The sequence below is a fragment of the Alosa pseudoharengus genome, unplaced genomic scaffold (genome assembly GCF_046254945.1).
Source record: "Alosa pseudoharengus isolate Yale_2024_CS ecotype anadromous, Long Island Sound unplaced genomic scaffold, YU_APseudo_1.1 YU_APseudo_1.1_scf_3, whole genome shotgun sequence".
NCBI classification, from domain to species: Eukaryota; Metazoa; Chordata; class Actinopteri; order Clupeiformes; family Clupeidae; genus Alosa; species Alosa pseudoharengus.
Window position 1 is genome coordinate 20,521,350 of NW_027468718.1, and position 17,342 is coordinate 20,538,691.

General features: G+C 42.0%; 1 protein-coding gene across 1 annotated transcript in view; it reads left to right on the forward strand.

Moving 5' to 3' along the window:
• Positions 1-573: 573 nt before the first annotated feature.
• The window catches only part of fign (fidgetin), a 33,781-nt gene continuing 17,012 nt past the window's right edge, over positions 574-17,342 (forward strand). The window contains exon 1 of the mRNA XM_076263518.1: positions 574-604. Within this exon, the coding sequence (XP_076119633.1) occupies positions 580-604 (25 nt within the window). The 5' untranslated portion in view covers positions 574-579. The remainder of the gene's footprint in view (positions 605-17,342) is intronic.

Here is a 17,342-nt window from a genome sequence, read left to right on the forward strand (position 1 = left end):
TCATATCTCATTCACAAGTGAAAAAGTTTTTTTTTTTATGTGCCATTTAAGACATACAATAAGGTAGTGTTCTGTATTGGATGCTTTTCAAAACAACAACAGCTAATTAAAGTCGAATGTTGCTTGTATGTGGTGTGTTTTCGCCAAATATTTTTCACAAAACTTAGATTTTATGTCATGAAGTAGGCTACTGAGTCTGCCGTGCATGGTTGCTCTGCAGATTGGTAGTTTAAATTAGAACGGGTTAGAAGTGACATGGGCTTTGCTCTCCGTAGTCATGTGCTCGCTCTCCCTCTCTCTCTCTCGCTTGCTCGCTCGCTTTCTCTCTCTCTCCCTTCACATGTTATCCAAGAGCTTTTGTTGAGGTTTTGCCTTCTTCGTCTTAATGATATGCATGTAGGTTAAATGAATACCTGACGAAAAGGCCCCCACGTTTTGGAGTTTGCAGTGAAACTCGATAGCCTGAGAGGAAAAAGTGGCCCGTAATGAGAAGAAGCAACCTTTGGAATTCCTCCTCGTAAAAAATCCCATTCTGCTCTTTTTCCTCCTCTCCCTTTCTTGTTTTTTAGGCTTGAAGACATGATCACTAGCAGCAGTGTTTATGGTATGTTTATTTTGTAATACAATTCTCATGAAGATCGCTTTAAATTGCATTATTAAATATAGATTATTATTGCATGGATCATGGTAATGTTAAGGTAACATTTGGCGGATTTGATCACTGGAACCTACTTATCCTATCTTGAGGTCATTTTGTGAATGTGCAAAACATCTTTGCCGTTTATATTCTTCTATTTGTCAGTTTGTATACTTATGCGATTTTGTGTCGGAAAGGAAACGCATAGAGATATAATACTAACATTTGAATCAAGTAGTTGCAATAGTATTACCAGTACAGCAATTATCACATGTATTCGCTGTTCTTTATGTGTTATTTTAGACGTATAGCCTATGACATTAACGTAACCTGTGACTATTAGCGCATTTTCTAAGCGGCTCTGTTGAAAAAGTTTATACAATAGAGATGTCAGTTCCATATTTAATTCGGGAAACAGTAAATAATACCGGAACTTATTCTGTGACAGGATCAGCTCTGATGAGAATCATTACATATATGTATGCAACTGTTTTTGAAAACAAGTATTTTATTTGAAAATCAGTTTTGTCCGCGTTAAAAGAGTATAAGCTTTTGGGGATTTGATTAGCAGATGGGATGTTCGCGCCGTTGGCATGTTACATCTCCTCATTTACCCAATGTCTGTGGTAGCTCACATCAACATCAGGTAAAATGTTAGACTTACCATGAACTTTGTAAGACAGCAATTTACAATTCATACGGTTCAGGGATTTTTACACTTAAGGATTGGAAAAAGGATAGTTGGACAGATTAATACCTTTTGGACACAGACTGTGAGTGCAGTTTAGTTGTTGTTTTTTTGCATTTGGTATAATAAATCTCATCAGGCTATTAACTTATGTTTATCTTTTTATCCCAGTTTGTGTAATATAAAGTACAGACAAACAGTATGTTCTGTCAGAGGTGCAAACTCCTCTGATGCACATAAAAGTTAACAATCTTACAGATTTAGAGTCTGAGAACTTAATAGGAGAATTCTTCCAAAAGAAGTTGAGAGCAAGCTATTCTCACTGCTGTTTAATATGTTATATTCACATCCATCTAATGATTACCTATCCTATATCGCATCCTGCAATACCTGCCACACGTTTCCACCTGTAAGAAACTTCAGTTAGTCAACTCAGTTAAGTGTTGTGACTGTATATGTCAATACCAGACTTTTACAGTTGTATAATGGTAGTGCTAAAGTCTGCAGCCGTTGTCTGAGATTTCAGCATATCTGGTCTTCTGGCAAAGAGGCCATCAAATTTTGAGAGAGACACACACATACACACACACCCTCTCTCATTCACTCACTCACCTATGCAGTAGTGAATAATAGCAAAAGTGTATTTTCACTTTATAAAATCTTTAAATATTTGTACATATCTGTGTGCGTTAAACAAGTGCTAGTAGTTGGTAATAGTTGGTTTTAACTAGACAACACTACAGTATGCTCCATGGTGTGCCTGATTAATTCACTTTTGTAAGATTTCCTGCTAGTCAGTCAGTGAGTGAACTCACCTTACATTAATGCTAGGAAATTAAAGCATTGTTTGAACAGAGCTAAAAATATTTTTCTGCCAACATATCATTTGCATTTTGTTATTTAAAAGGACAATTAAATTCAGTAGTGGCAGGGTTGAGTGTGTTATCAGTCCTCTTCAGAAATGACAGCATTGAGAATCCATCAATATGAAAATATACATCACAATCATTTTCATTATGCTTGAGTGTTTTGGTGCATTTTTTTCCTAGAGTGGACATCAAGCATGTTTTTGAAGCCATTATCTATACACTGCTGGAGCGCTACTTCATATTTGCAAGCAATTGGGTGAAGTTTTAGTGTAATAGGATATTACTAGTTTGTTGGAGCACAGTGTAGGGCAGCTCTGCTCCAATGTCAGGACTTCTTATATGCTTATATGCGGCGTTGCATGAGAGAATGCTTAGCCTTTCTGACAGACTACAATCACAACTTTTTTTTGACCCTCTTTGTTGTATGTAGGGTTCTTTGCTTCATATGAATAGGGAACGAAAGGTGTGAGTCCATGTGTGTGTCTATGTGTGTGTGTGAGAGAGAAAGAGAGAGTGAGTAAGAGTGTGTGTGTGAGTGTGTGTGCAAGCGCGCTAAGAGGTCATGTTTCTTACCGCCTGTTGGGTGGAGGGGAGGAGGTGAAGTGTGAATGCTCCGTTATCAGACGGGATGAAGTCTTGGTTAGTCCTGATTTAACCCCAGGCATTCCCTTATGAGCATGTTAAATGAAATGACAGCTCTGTTTATACCTGATTGTGTGGCACTTAAGATTGCTTTTTGTGCAGGGATAATACACACAGACACACACACACACACACACACACACACACACAACCACATTCAAACACACATACATGCACATGCATGCATGAGCGCACACACACACACACACAAAACCACATTCAAACAAACATGCATGCGCACACAGGCACACACACACACACACACACCAACACACACACACACAGACAGACACACACACATGCACAGGCTCACATTAAGTTTTTGCCTGTATGCACGGTGATAGATGCTGACCCCTCCCCTTCTCATCGCCCTCTTCACTTGATGCCTCCCATGTTGACATGCCAGCCATGCACACTGGCCACAGAGCTTCATAGAGCCTTGTGGGAAATGCCAACACACATCATGCCTTGCGGCCACACGCATTTGCCTACATGTGGATTTTGGTCTCTGAATTACTGGTCTTTGTTTTATGTATCTGGTGTTTACATATTAATCCTGCCTCTTGCCCCACTTGCTGTTAACACACTTGTTGTTGTTGTTGTTATTGCTATTATTTGTAAATGGTTTTGACATGTAGTTTGAATTTAACTTGATGGGGTGTTTTATTCTTTTGTTCTGTTTTTCATTTTAGATTGACATTTTTAAATGAAGTGATCATTCAGGGAGACATAATCTATGGATGACTTGAAATTAGCTTTAAAGGAGATTGGACTAGCTCTGTGGCAGGCTTAGGAATCAGTGGAATTATCAAGTGGGAGTCTCAGACCATTTATGCAGTGGTTAATTATATATTTAATATACTCCCATTTTAACACAATACAAACAAAACCTGATCACAGTAAAAAGAAATACTGGAGCTAAAACCAGCTACAATCCATATCCTAGTTTCCCTATATACCATAAATGATTTCTTTCTTAGTATTTATAAACTGATCATTATTGAAACAATTTGAATTGCTTTGCAATGGTGCAATTAAGGATTTTTACATTATTTACATTTTAACATTATTTGTTTTCATATCAACTGTATATCTGTTTTCCAACAGTAGTGGCTAATTGCATTCATACATATTCATGCTTAACCATTAGTGCGAGCGGTGTTCTACTGCTACATACTGTATTTATTAGAGTGGGGTTTATTATTTAGAATATTGTTTTTTTCCCCATTTACATTTTCATTTTACTTGTGTTTTTTTTTAACATTAACCTATGTGTTTTACTTGTCTGGTTTTGTTTCCGTATAAAGTAACGGTATAAAGGTTAGTGGTGACTGAAATCTGAGAACTGTTTTATTGGTGTCGGAAAGGAGAATACAGACAAACATGGATGCATCAACAGTTTAGTATTTGAGTGATCATGCGAGTTGACATTTACTGTCACCATCCATTCTAGACTCTACTAGCAGATTTCCCACTTACTTCATGTTTGAACAATAATTTATATGCTCCAAATCCACAGTGACTAATGTTCATGAAAGCATCGCATGTGTTTGATAGTTATGAAAGAGGCGTCATTTGTGTACATTTCATCAGCACTAATACAGCTTTGTGCATCTGCATCCTCCACCAAAAGCCTGTTGACGAGGAACACAATAGGTAATATTGTGAGCGGCCCTAAATTGTGTTGGCGTGCAGGTTGTGAGTGCATTGCGCTAACTTAGCGTGACATGCTGCTGGTGCTTTCCTCCGCACACGCTGCATAGCGTTTTCTCTTTCTCTCTCTCTCTCTCTCTCTCTCTTGTTCTCTCGCTTTTCCCCATGATGGAGACAGTCTGCCCTGGCCGGCGTCTCCATTACCTGCAGGTTGTTTGTATAAATTAGACTGACAGTTTTTATCTCAATCTAATGGTGACAATTAAAGCAACCTTCAGACTTGCACTCAAGTTACTCACGGACAAAACACCTCGGGGAGCTCCGGCAAGTGCTGCCTCAAATTGATGAAACGCTCATGCTTACAGACGGATACATTTGTCAGTCGCCGTAACAGATCTGATTCAGACACACACACACACACACACACACACACACACACCCCCTTACCCACTACCCCCCCTTCCCCCAACTCCCCTCGCTCACCCTCCTGTGCTTCATGCCAGACAAAGCCGGGCTCAAATGAAATCAGCGCTAGGTTGTCATCTTTAAGCAAATATGTTAAGTGTTGTCTTGCGTGCTTTTCATCTGAAAAGTGCGGTGGACCCCAAGGGAGCCAGACTCATGCAAATACAACAAATCCCATTTCTTCAGAGAGATAACCCCCCTGTCTCCCTCTCTCTTCCTCTGTCTCTCTAGTGCTCTCTCCCTCCCTCCCTCCCTCTTTCTCTCTCTTTCTCTCTCTCTCTCTCTCCCTCTCTCTCCCTTCCCAGTCCCTCTCCTGGCAGCTGGCTCTGTTATCTTTGTGTGTTTCTCTGTGCGCTGACAATTCTTCCAGTGATCCAAGTTGGGGTGCATTAGAAAGTGGAAGCAGCTGTCTGTAGCTATACTGAGAGACGTGTTTGCTCTACTGCAAAGATGAAGGACCACGAATCCTTGACATCCTCTTCCCCCCTCCTCTTTGACTACCCCCCCCCCCCTCCCACCACTACCACCACCATGCACACACACATACATGCACAAACGCACACACATACTCCTCCCAACAGATACAGTACTATCTCATTTAGACTCAGAGAGTAGCTGTATTGTGGATTTTTTTCCTGACAGCGTACCGTGTGACTGTTTAAATGGGTGGTATGTGTCCATCTCCTGATCTTGAGTCTCTTTTGGATTATTTTTATATGGTGTGTCTATTTATACATGTTTGTTGATGGCGGTTTATGGCGTGCTCGTTGATGGTGGGGGGGTATACATGGATAAACCCAGATGTTGATGATGTAATAGGGCTTTAGAGGACTAGCAGGTGTTGTACAGGTGTTCCAGCATAAAACATGGACCTGCACTCACCTGCTCGGTCTGTGTATGGGCACATTCCACACAACTCCATTTCAACCAATTACATCCGCTGGTCTAGTTTCAGGTGGGTCCATCTAGTCTATCCTCTCAGTCCATCTAAGGCTTGTCTGTGCAGCCGTGCCTGGATTAGTGTCGCTTTGCTCTGTTGTGACACTGACAGCACTGTTTGTAGCAGGACAGAGATTTGGCGAGCTGATTGGATGGATTACAAGGAAATCAACTGTTTTATTTTCCCCATCAATCACCGAGAGCCATCTTTCATCAGCCGCTCATATTGTGGATGTTATCTTGTGGCAGGCAATGGCAAAAGGAGTACTATTTGTCGAGTGACATTCTCCCACAAATAGGCCCGCTGATCTGCTACTAGTTAATCAATCCACATCAGCAGCTTTTATGCCATGATTGACACCTGGTTCTATGAGCACGGTTAAATAGTTACTTAAGTCTAAAATTAGAATACATAGCCACTAGCCATAGCAACTAGACTGCCATAAAAATGATCCAATGTGTATAAGATGACATGGACTAAAGTGTATTTTTTCCATATTTGTAGTAGTAGAGTTCTATGAACAGGTGTCAGGCGTAGCAAGAAAGATTGGCCATAGAGTTTGAAGTAGTTATTGTGGTGTAGTAGTTATTGTAGTGTAGTATGCCAAAAAGTGGAAAGTCTTGTGAGGAGTGAAGTGGTAGTGTGAATAAGTGAATGCTTCATGAACAGTGCATTCCTTATGTCTGTTGTTAGCCAGCTCACTGACTCGCTCCTCTTTGTGGCTCTGTGGCATTTCATTGGACTGATGCAGAATGCCTGAAATGCCTTTGAATTACATACGGCAAGGGTTGTTAATGCAGGCCATGTATGTCAAACAAGTAATTTAAAGGATTTGAATGAAGTGGAGTGCACCGTCTCCAGACCCCTTTTTCCTGCCATTTCAAACAATGAACTGTCGTTTTTGTTTTATCTCCAGTCTTGCTAAAGCTGTCTGGATACTCATAAAAGAGAGGGAGGCAGTAGGCCTGGGTCTGCTGGGGATTGGTTAGAATAGACAATCCCCAGGTGTACAAAACTAGGTTTAGCCGTAATACTTTTAATCTGGACGGCCAGCAGATTCATGCACGTTCATAGATCTGCTTCAGTAATTACCATTCCCCCAGTGGCTGCCGGAGAGACGTTTGGCTAAATCACTGATGTCTTCATTACACTGTTTACATTTTAATTAGACATCCCAAACTTTTGATTCCTAATGGCCTTTATGATTGGAGATTTTCTCCTCTTTAGTTCAGTGGATGCCATGGAGGCATGCTGTGCATAGTGCAACTTGTCAGTTAGGAGGAACATTCTTTTTTCTCCCTCCTCTTTTCCTGATTGTCTTTCTTGTCGTGAAGAACGTGTTTTTTTTTTTAATACAGCTATAGCTTTTTGGATATTTGTGAGATCAAAATAATTATTTTGCTTTCTTCAAATATTGACCCCCAGTGCAAAACTACCTGCTTTAAATATGCTTTTGATTCGTGCCTATAATGGGCCCTGAGTTCTTGTGCTTTAATGAATAAATGTGTGGAGCTGCTTTGTAAATTAGGATGGGATGGCATTGAGAGATGTTATTGAATATTTTGTGCTATCAAGAGAAAAAAAAAATCAAAGATATTTTAATCTCCCAGAAATAACTGTTATTACAATTTCTACATCTGCCCTGGCAAATGGGTGAGTTCTTTCAACTCCTGACACACTGCAGTGTTTGGTATATAAAAAAAAAAAAATTCTGGTGTGTGTGGAATAAGACATCACCACATTTTATCATCAGGTAATTGCTGCAACTTACAGAAAGCTCTTGTGCAAAGCCTAAGCCTAGCCTTACATGCTGTTGGGGCACCTGTGAGCAGATTTAACCCACAAAGTGGTGATTTGACCACTTGTCATATGGCGTTTTTCCATCGCAGGAACTTGGGGCGCTTCCCAGGTGGCGCAAACGTTTACTGGAACGACCCTCGGATCTGCCCCTTCAGCCTTTCTGTTTCTATTGTGCTGTAGGAACTACCAGACCTACTTAATGTAGCTTTGATTGCAGCATCAATTTTGAACACTACAAAATAACAATATATATTTTCCAGTGGTTGCACAAACATTAGACAACACTAAAAGCATAGAATTTCTAGATAACTTTAGGATTACCCCAAGGTCAAGTCAACAGTCGATTAAATGGCTTCATGTCAGCTGTAATTACTTGATAAATGAAGATACCATCAACACTATTAATTAATTAAAGCCTATACTTCAGCGGATATTTTGTTTACATGCTATAATTCCCTTGCTGTGTTGTCTAAGGTCTGTTAAAATATTCTTGGTAGAATTTTTTTTGGGGGAAAAAGGTACTTGGTTTCCACTCATGTTCCGTTTAGCCAATAAGTGTCAAACAATAAGTTTAATTGCAAGCACTGCCCTGTAGTCTTAGGGCCACACAGAAGCACCTATCCCAGAGTAGGCACTTCTTTCTCCCCGGAAAATGGCCCTGAAAGAGGGCCTACAGGAGGGTTGGAACACGCTCAATGGCTCCTGCGGTGGAAAATGGTCTATTCAAGGTGATTCCAGCTCATTTACAAGTTGGACAGAATAAGGAGATACGAAATGGCTCTTGATAATTAGCATGCCATCCAGCAGTGGGCTCTTATTTGCTGGATGCAGGTCTCGTCTTGATTGCTGTGCATGCAACAAGTCGGTGGTGGTGCGCTTATTCACCTCAATCTACAAGGCCTTACTTCGAGAGGAATTTGTCTGGATGCTTTCCAGGACTGTTTATCGCATGCCAGATGAAATGAATCTTTGTAATCCAACCCGAGGTCATGTCAATGGATGTCATCTTTTTTTTTCACATCCCTGATTTTCCTTGAATGTTTGACCGTGACTTCAAAATGTGTGTTAGCTTACTCTTAATAGTGAACCGTTTCATGAGGGATGAGAATACTAAATGTTTTTTTGCTTATTTGTGTGTGCGTGCCTATGTAAGGTCTTGTGTTTTAAAAAGAAAATCTTTCTTAACAGCAGTGCAAAGCTGCTGTTTACTACATAATATAATTGGTGTGATGAATTTAGCATTTGTGTTCTAAAATGCTCATTGAAATGCACTAGCAGAAATCAGTCACACATCTCAATGTGGTAGCCAGTTTTTGGCTCTTGTCTCTAGCTGTGAAAACAAACCCTTCAGGAATGATGAATTGAGTCATCACATTCACCGGCTAATTGTCTCAAATTGATATTTTGATGTTCTACTAAAGATCACATAAAAGAAGTCAGATCTTAATTAGGACGATGATCATAGGAGATGGGCGCCGCTCTCTGCGTCACTCCGATGCTCAAACTTCCCCGGCGTTTCATTCATCCTCAGTGGAGGCCGAGCGCGCTGACAGGTTGGCGGCCAGCCAGGCATTGACAGAAAGAACCTTGAGTGCCGGGGAACGGAGCGCTGTGAGGCCTGTCAGGGGGAGTGAAGGGAGGCGAGTGCGGAGGCTTGGTAAACTGCCATGTAGGTTTAAGGCATCAGGCCGTGGTGGTGGTGGTGGTGGTGGTGGTGGTGGCGGCTGGGGATGGTGTGCTGGTGGGGGTGGGGAGCATCTGCAGTGACACGGGGACGTGAGCGGATCCGACCGGCGCCGGGGCTAAATGCCTCGCGCGTTGCTGGTCCAGCCGGCTGGCCAGAGAGGGGCTGTCGCTAATGATGGTGCGTAACGTAATTATCTTGTCCGGCTGTCCACCGCGCCTCACTCTCTTACTCTCTCGCTCGCCCTGATTGCTCAGTGAGTCATTCTGTTTTTCCCTCTTTTAAAAGCTCTACCTCCACACTTTTATACTATTTTGTATGCTTCGCTGTTATATTCAGATTCAGAATTTTGAAGCTGGTGTGAGATGCACAGGTACATAATAAAAACTATTTACATATATATATATATATATATATATATATATATATGCTACCATGTCCATGCATTATCGATGACAAAGCACAACAAAGCAGAATGAATAAGATAATATATAATAATTGTCTAAATGTACATGTACAGAGTACATTGTGTGGCTAAAATAAACCCAGTGATTTTATCATGCCTGTGTAAATACAGTAGCTTTTTAGTGTAGCTTGCCTTATGTTTAGTTGAAAGTGATGTACCGACAGTTACTGTTGCTGGTCCAAAATGTCTGTGTTGCCACACATTCCAGTGTGTTAAGATGGTGTTACACATTCAGGGGGAAATATGCCCATTTGTGTGAGACACTGACTGGCAGCGTTTGGGAGGAAACTGAAAGTTATGAATCACCGTCCGACTGGCTCAGCCCTCTTATAGATCTTAATGATCAGGCCCCAGGGGGGCTGAAGATGTATTTTATTTTGAGGGATGGGGGAACCAGCTTCCCTCTTGCTAACCAGCCCCTTCTCCTCCTTTAAAATAGTGTTCAAGCTGACCCTATTTCCCACCACAAAAGCACAGGCAATTTGGTTCCAAAATGAGCCTGAAGGTTTCTCTTAATGAGATTGGCTGTTAAAGGACTACATTTCCCCCCTCATTTTTTCCAGTCTGTCTCTGGCCAGCTCTGTGACATTTGTTTGCTGAGCTGAGCATCATATCTCGTTTTTTGTCGCCACGGCGCCATGTGAAGTAATCAGCCGTCTAAAAACAGTTCAAGTTTTTTTTTTCCTTCTTCTTCTTTTCTTCCTCTTTTTTTTCTAGGTCAGAAGACTCTCTAGCTTATTCTCTCATCATTTCATCCTTGTTGGTAGAACAAACGAGAGGAAATGATGGCTCTGGGAGCCGTGGAGAAGATCAGTGCCGTGCCTTGGCCTGTGGTCAGTCTGTGAATAGCACTTAATGAGTCTGCAAAAGTGAAAGCGTTTCTTCAAGAGCATCAGTGGGCATTAGTCCGCAAAGAGGGAGTGTGTGCTCTCTGAAACAACCCTGCTTTTCACCCCCCATCAGGGTTTTTTTTCTTTTTTTACCCAAGCAACAATTTCTTTGAGACAGTGATACTCTACAGAGAAACCTAGTGATTTGCGTTTGGCCTATTTGACGGTCACCCTTAAGTGTCCACGTGGAATTGGATTAATTTAAAATGGAGAGAAAAAAAAGGAGAACGATGAGGAGAAGGAGGAGAAAACGAGAGAAGGAAGTGCTCTCGCTGAGAGTTCAGCATCATCCGGGAGGTTTATGAGGGCTGACAACTTTTTATGCTCATTATCATGAAATCACCTCAGGGACTAACGTTGACTCTGCAGAGTCCAAAATAGCCACTCCAGAGTTCCATACTCCAGGGTTCCCAGGGAAGGGCTATGTTAACATGGATGTTAAGCTTACATCACAGTTCGTCGAAAAACAGCCAAGCTGTTAAGCAATGTTGCACAACCTATAGACATGCACTACTGCTGAAAATATGCTTGTTTTAAATCTTACAGATTGTCTAGGTACAAATGAGCCTGGCTTGGCTCTGTACTGAGAGAACCCTTTAGCCTTTCTCATATATTTAAAAAAGTTCCCCTGAAGCGCCCTTTTTTGTCTTGCTGTTTCCATTATTCATTTTAGAAGTTGTATATTTTCATAGGCTAGGGGGTGGGTTTGAAAAATAATTTTGTGTCTGCTGAAATTTATGTAGAGCCAGTCAGCGCTTTATGCAAAAAGTCACCTCCGCCTAGGGAGGATGTGGGTGTGCATGAGCGCACTTGTGTGTGTTCGGTAGCCTGTGCCGTGTGTGTGTGTGTGTGTGTGAGTGTGCCTGTCAGTCTGTCACAGAGCCCTAATGTGCCTCCCCAGGGGTACCTGGGGGAGACCCACGCAGCACCCCAGCCGGCTTCAGCTGCCGACCATGCGGTGACAATGGGTTCCCACGGAGAGAGGAGGTGTCATAGCTCGTATGTAAACCAGTGACAGATGACTGGAGACGTGCAGACTGGAGGAAACTAGCGCACCGGAGAAAAAGAGCCTGTGATCTCTGTGTGCAGCTATCTGCTCCAAGCTAAGAACAGAAAACACACGCACGCACACACACACACACACACACACACACACTCACACGCACACACACATTCACATTCTCAGACACACAGTCACCTACACTGCACACACACACACACATGGACATAGGAGTAATGCGATACATGACACACACACACACACACTTTCTAAATGGCAAATCAAAGATTTAAGCTTTAGTAACATCTGCAATGAAGCCTGATCAGATCCATATGTCCCCCTCTTACCTTTGAATTAAATATTTTCCTTAACTTAAATGTTTCGTTCATGTGATCGTTCCAAGGTACTGTTGGTGCCAGAAATAATTTTTTTTTGTTTTGTATTTTTGGAGCAAGCAGAGGCCCTAGGCAGCTTTTCTAGGTCAGAGGGCAGGTGGGTCAGTGTTACACTCGCAGCAGCCTCTTCTCAACTTGGTCCTCCGAAAATAGCACGTGCCACGTCACCGCGCTATAAGGGACAGCGGATTCCAGACCTCGTTTAGCCTGCGGGTACTCGCGCGGAATCTTCGGCTCATTTATTTAGCCTAAGTGACGGGCAGCCGGGAGCGCAACTCCGGCGGTTACTGTAATCTAATGCAGCTCTAAATGGACAGCGGGCTATGCCATGCGCTGGCCCTAACCCCACGCCAGGTCTACGCCTCCTCCTGATTCACTGTGTTGTGGGTGTATCTGTTGTGCTGGGCCAAACCATTCTATCTAAATTAAACTGATGTAACCTGCGTGAATGGCCATTTCCTTTTCCTTACTGACTGGCCATCCATCAACGGTGTGTGTATTTGTCAGACTAAAAGAGATAAATGGAAGGTATGTGTTGTTATCCCTTCTGCAACCTCCATTATTCAGCGGAGAATTTTTAAAGGAGGAAGTTTTCTATTCAGGTGTTATTGAATCACTGGTGTTATTATTTTAATTTAACTACATTTAAGTTATGTGCTTTCAGGTTCGTCAAATAATTATTGTCTAGAACAATAAATGCAAATCCTCTGCCTATGTTTTTCAGTCATTAAATAGTAGGCTATTTTATAATTTTATAGTCTCTTCCACATCATTCATTCAATATTCACCTTGAAATTCAGCTAGGGTTTTCTTTGCAAAAGGAAAGCCAATTAAAGATGTTCCTGCTCTCACTATACTTGATTTCTTTGCCTTAAAATTGTCACCTTATCTTTCAAAACATCTAGCTCTCATCACTTTGCCAGAGAAAATAAACATTTTCATGTAATGACTGAATGTAGACTTTGCATTATAGATTAGTGTTGAAGTCTTCACTTAAAGTAGTGTTGAAACAGAGTGAAAATCAAACAGAGTGAAAAATCAAGCCTTAGATTTGAGGGCAGTGATATTTTTTGTGTCTGCAACGACATTTTCTGTTGAGTTCCTTTGCTTGGTTATTTTTTAAATACTTTGAAGCCACTCTGCTATTTTTAGGGCCCCACAGTGCAGAAAGCAATTCACGTTTGAGCAGTGGCTGACCTAAGGTGGTGTATATTGATGAGAGGGATTTGTTCAGTAATAGAATTGTATCTAATTAATTAGCTTTTAATTGGGTGAATACGGAAGATGCAAATACAGCACATTCTGATGCAATCGTTACCTCACTGCATAAATAACTGTACAGTGGTACAGTATGCACTTAATGGAGTGTGGATGTTCCTTTAGGCTCTTGTGACCTTGTTGTCGTTCAGTTTAAATAGACAAGGTCCTCTTCTAGGAGGAACATCAGGCAGAACTGTATCTACAGCAACTATATTATATGTGTATATTTGTGTGTATGTGTGCATTTGACAGTGTGACTATTTTGTCAGAGGTATACATTTATACAATAGGATGCACAGACTTGAAAAAAAAAATCATTTTACTCAATGGACACAATAGGTCCATAACCTAAGCTCTATACAGCATATACCCAGAAGTCATCCTAACCAAAGCCGTTTTTTGCCATTCTTTCATAGGTTACTTTTAAATGTTGCTTTTGTGAAGGCAAATATCGTGACATATTTTTGGGTGCAACTTCAGAAATGTGCATGAACTTTTGCATTAAACCTTTGCCTTTCATGGATTTCTTGCACATTGTAAAGCAATCATTCCCAAAGACCAATGTTTTTATTAACAAAGTGTGGTCTTTAATGCATTGAACACCTGAGGCATGATGCATCAGCTGGATATACTGCAGGGTAACCAGACACCGAATTTACACCTGTTGCACCATCTGAGCATAGGCCAAATAAACCACACACCCACGCTGGGGTTAGGTGTAAGCTGAACATCTCTGGGGTGACAAACGATTATAACACCCAGGATCTGGGTCTGATGTACAGACTCCCATCTGTGGGCTGTTATTTTTTAAAGTATACCAGTATGGATACTGCTAATTTTAAATACATTCATATTCACCCAATGACAACAGTAAAAAACAGATGGCAGAAAGAGAGAAAAAAATACTAACCAACCAACAAATTGAATCCAATACCACATGCTGTCATACCAGTTGCAACCATAGAATGAAGACACAGTCATGGGTGGCTACCAGTGCTTCCTGAGCTCATAGAGTCCCTCATCCAGTGAACACGAAATGAATCAGCACTGACCAGTGGGCTTTCTGAGATGAGGGAGTATTTACAGGTTACACTGACCCTGGTAATAGCCTTTCTAATGACAACGAGCTCACAGGGGGATTTTGTTTCCAGTAGGACTGTAGCAGTCTATAGATTGCATTATATTTACTCAGCACATAATAGGCGATTCTGGAACTAAGATGTAATCAAATCATGGTTCTGTATTTGCTCAGCCAAATTTATCTCGATTTTTTTTTTTTCAGATTCTATCTTTTTTTAAATAGCTTTGTTAAGCTTGTCAAATGTAATTACTCAATAATGCACTGCTGTGATGCACTTCAGTCTCTCAGCACGAACAAGCGTGCCTTCCCACCAGGAATAGCTGGCTTTAAGTAGTGTAACTAATCTATGAAATCACTGATCACAACGCTGGACATGGCTGAGTCTGGCACGGGGGCTCACACTCAGCTCCTGTACATCCAGCTGGTGCATTTGGTCCCAGTACTGAGCACTCAGGATCGTTGGAATAGTTCCTTCCAATTCCTTAGTTTAGTTCCTCTGGCACTATCCGGAGGTGTATACTGGAAGGGTTTCTGCTCAGATGCTGCTCAACGTGTCCTGTAATACCAGGAGATGTTTCTGGCCGCAACATCATGTTGGTTGTCAACTCCCACCCTTGGTTCCCTGTCGGCCGACTGCCTCCCCCCTGGATTAGTCACAGCTAACTCCCCCCCTCAGTGGAGGTGCTGCTGGAGGCTTCAAGATGTGGGTCCTTCCTGATGTGATATACTGATACCAGCACATCACAATGCTAAAAGCTTGTCACGACTGAGTCATGTCTATGGGATTGTGCATGCAACTAGAAATTATGCACCATATTGTGGGTAACCACCTATCTATTGTGTAGAATTGATGTTGATAAGGAAAGTGTGTCAGTGCAATAAGTGATATGTTAGATCTTTCCTATCGTGGCCAATGTTTATCCACATTACACAACAGCAATGATCTTGACTCTGACAGAGCGCTTACAGACGTCTCCCTCACGGAAATGCGGGATTTAAAAGTGGTATTTAAATGAGAGCTATTCATCTTTATCAGCGGCTTGATGCAGAAGGTTAAAATGGCATTCTTTGGTGCGGGTTGTATGGCCACTTGATTAACCGGCGCGTTGAATTGATAAACAACGTATGCTGGCGGTCGCGGAGACGGAGGTTAGAAGTCTTTGATGTTCACTCTTCACATGCGGCAGAAAGCGCTCTCTCCTTCATGGAGACCTCCGCAGCCCCCGCGCTGTGCACGGTGCCGGCGCAGGCCAGCGGCTTCACGCTGCTCGGCTCGGCGTGTTTTGTCAAGGCGCTGGCCGCTTGTTTTCTCTGACTTTTTTGCTCAGCTGAGCATTTGTCTTCACAATTGCATTAACTTTGAGTTATACCTTTTGTCTCTGTTGTCAAATCAATACCGGGATGACAGCTGGGTCCTGGCAGTGAAGAAGCATAATCTTGGGCAGGGGAGATGGGAGGAAGGGGGAGAGAGCGTGGAAAGAGTTAGGAGGGGAAGAGAGGGAGAGAAAGAGAGAGAGAGGGGGGAGAGAGAGATCTGTCTATGTCAAGCCCCTGCCATGGAGTTTCAGGGAAAAAACTCAGCATGCATCCCAGCTCTCATACAGCAGCATTTTTAGTTGCTCTGCAAAAGTTTGTAGTACCCTTTAGTACTAGACTTGTTAGTAATAAATATCTGTAGTACTGTACCAACAATTAACAAGGCATTGTTAATGTTAATAAAAAATATTTAAATTCTTTGATAAAGTGCATGCAAGACTGAAGAATTGCATGTGGTGTAATGAGCTTGTAGTTTGCTGCGTTTGCAAACTTGAAGTGGGATCCATTTAAGTGTGTTAGCTAGGCATTTTCTTTATAAAAATGCAGCCGTGCTGAAGAGCTCTGCGCAATGTATTGTGTGCCGGTGGGCGAACCAATCTCCCTCTCCTGTAAAAGTCCACTGATAAGCACAGCCACCTCACTTCAGTAACTTTCATGTCAGTATTGTGGGGAGATTTTCTGTTTCATATTGACCAAAGATTGCTTCGCTTGCCTCATCTCACCTTTTGTCTGGCCTTGGTTTGGGAGCTGACCTTCTTTCTTGAATAGCACTCAATAGTGACCGCAGAAAACCTCCAAAGCCTTGAAGGAGAAGGAGAAAGTTAGATCGAGGTCTAGGCAGTCCCTCCTCTCCTTTTGTCTTTCCCAGAAAGTTGTTAATTTTCCCATTAATCCTCTATCGAGACCCTAATTGCTATTCATTTATTAGGTAATTAAGGGACGATGCACAGTGCTTTGCTCTTGGACATACAGGGTTGCTGTCCTTCAGTGGTAGACTTAAAAGTTATTCACAAAAGCATCAGCCTCAGGGATGTCCAACATAACGTGAGAACAAAACATTTTTTTAGCATAAAATGACAGCAGATTATGATTTCACATCAGATTAATCAAAGGCACAATAGTGACAGAGAACATGCATGTTAGAGCGGCAACGCTTTCACAAGCCCAACTGTTTTTATCTCTTTTCCTGAGGTGATTTATTTATTTTTTGCACAAAGAGATTGGAGGGTGTGGTGTCAATGCGGCTGACAGCCGTCCTGTACCTACACCCACCAGGTGTATAATGGAAAAGCACAAGCACCATCTCAATCTGTCTGCTTTCTACCCAGCCCCCCCCACCCCCCCCTCAGCACACGGAAAGTTGGTGCAACTTTGCAGTAAACTATGGAAATTGTAGGTTTCATTTGCATGCCCTGAATTACAGTTTAAACCCACTTCCCTCCACTCTTTATGTTTTCGTTACGCAAGTGTATGGGGGCAGCGTCACGCAGTGGAGGACATAGGTAGGCCCAGAAGAACAACTATCAGGAGCCCAACATATATAGGGAATGTATTT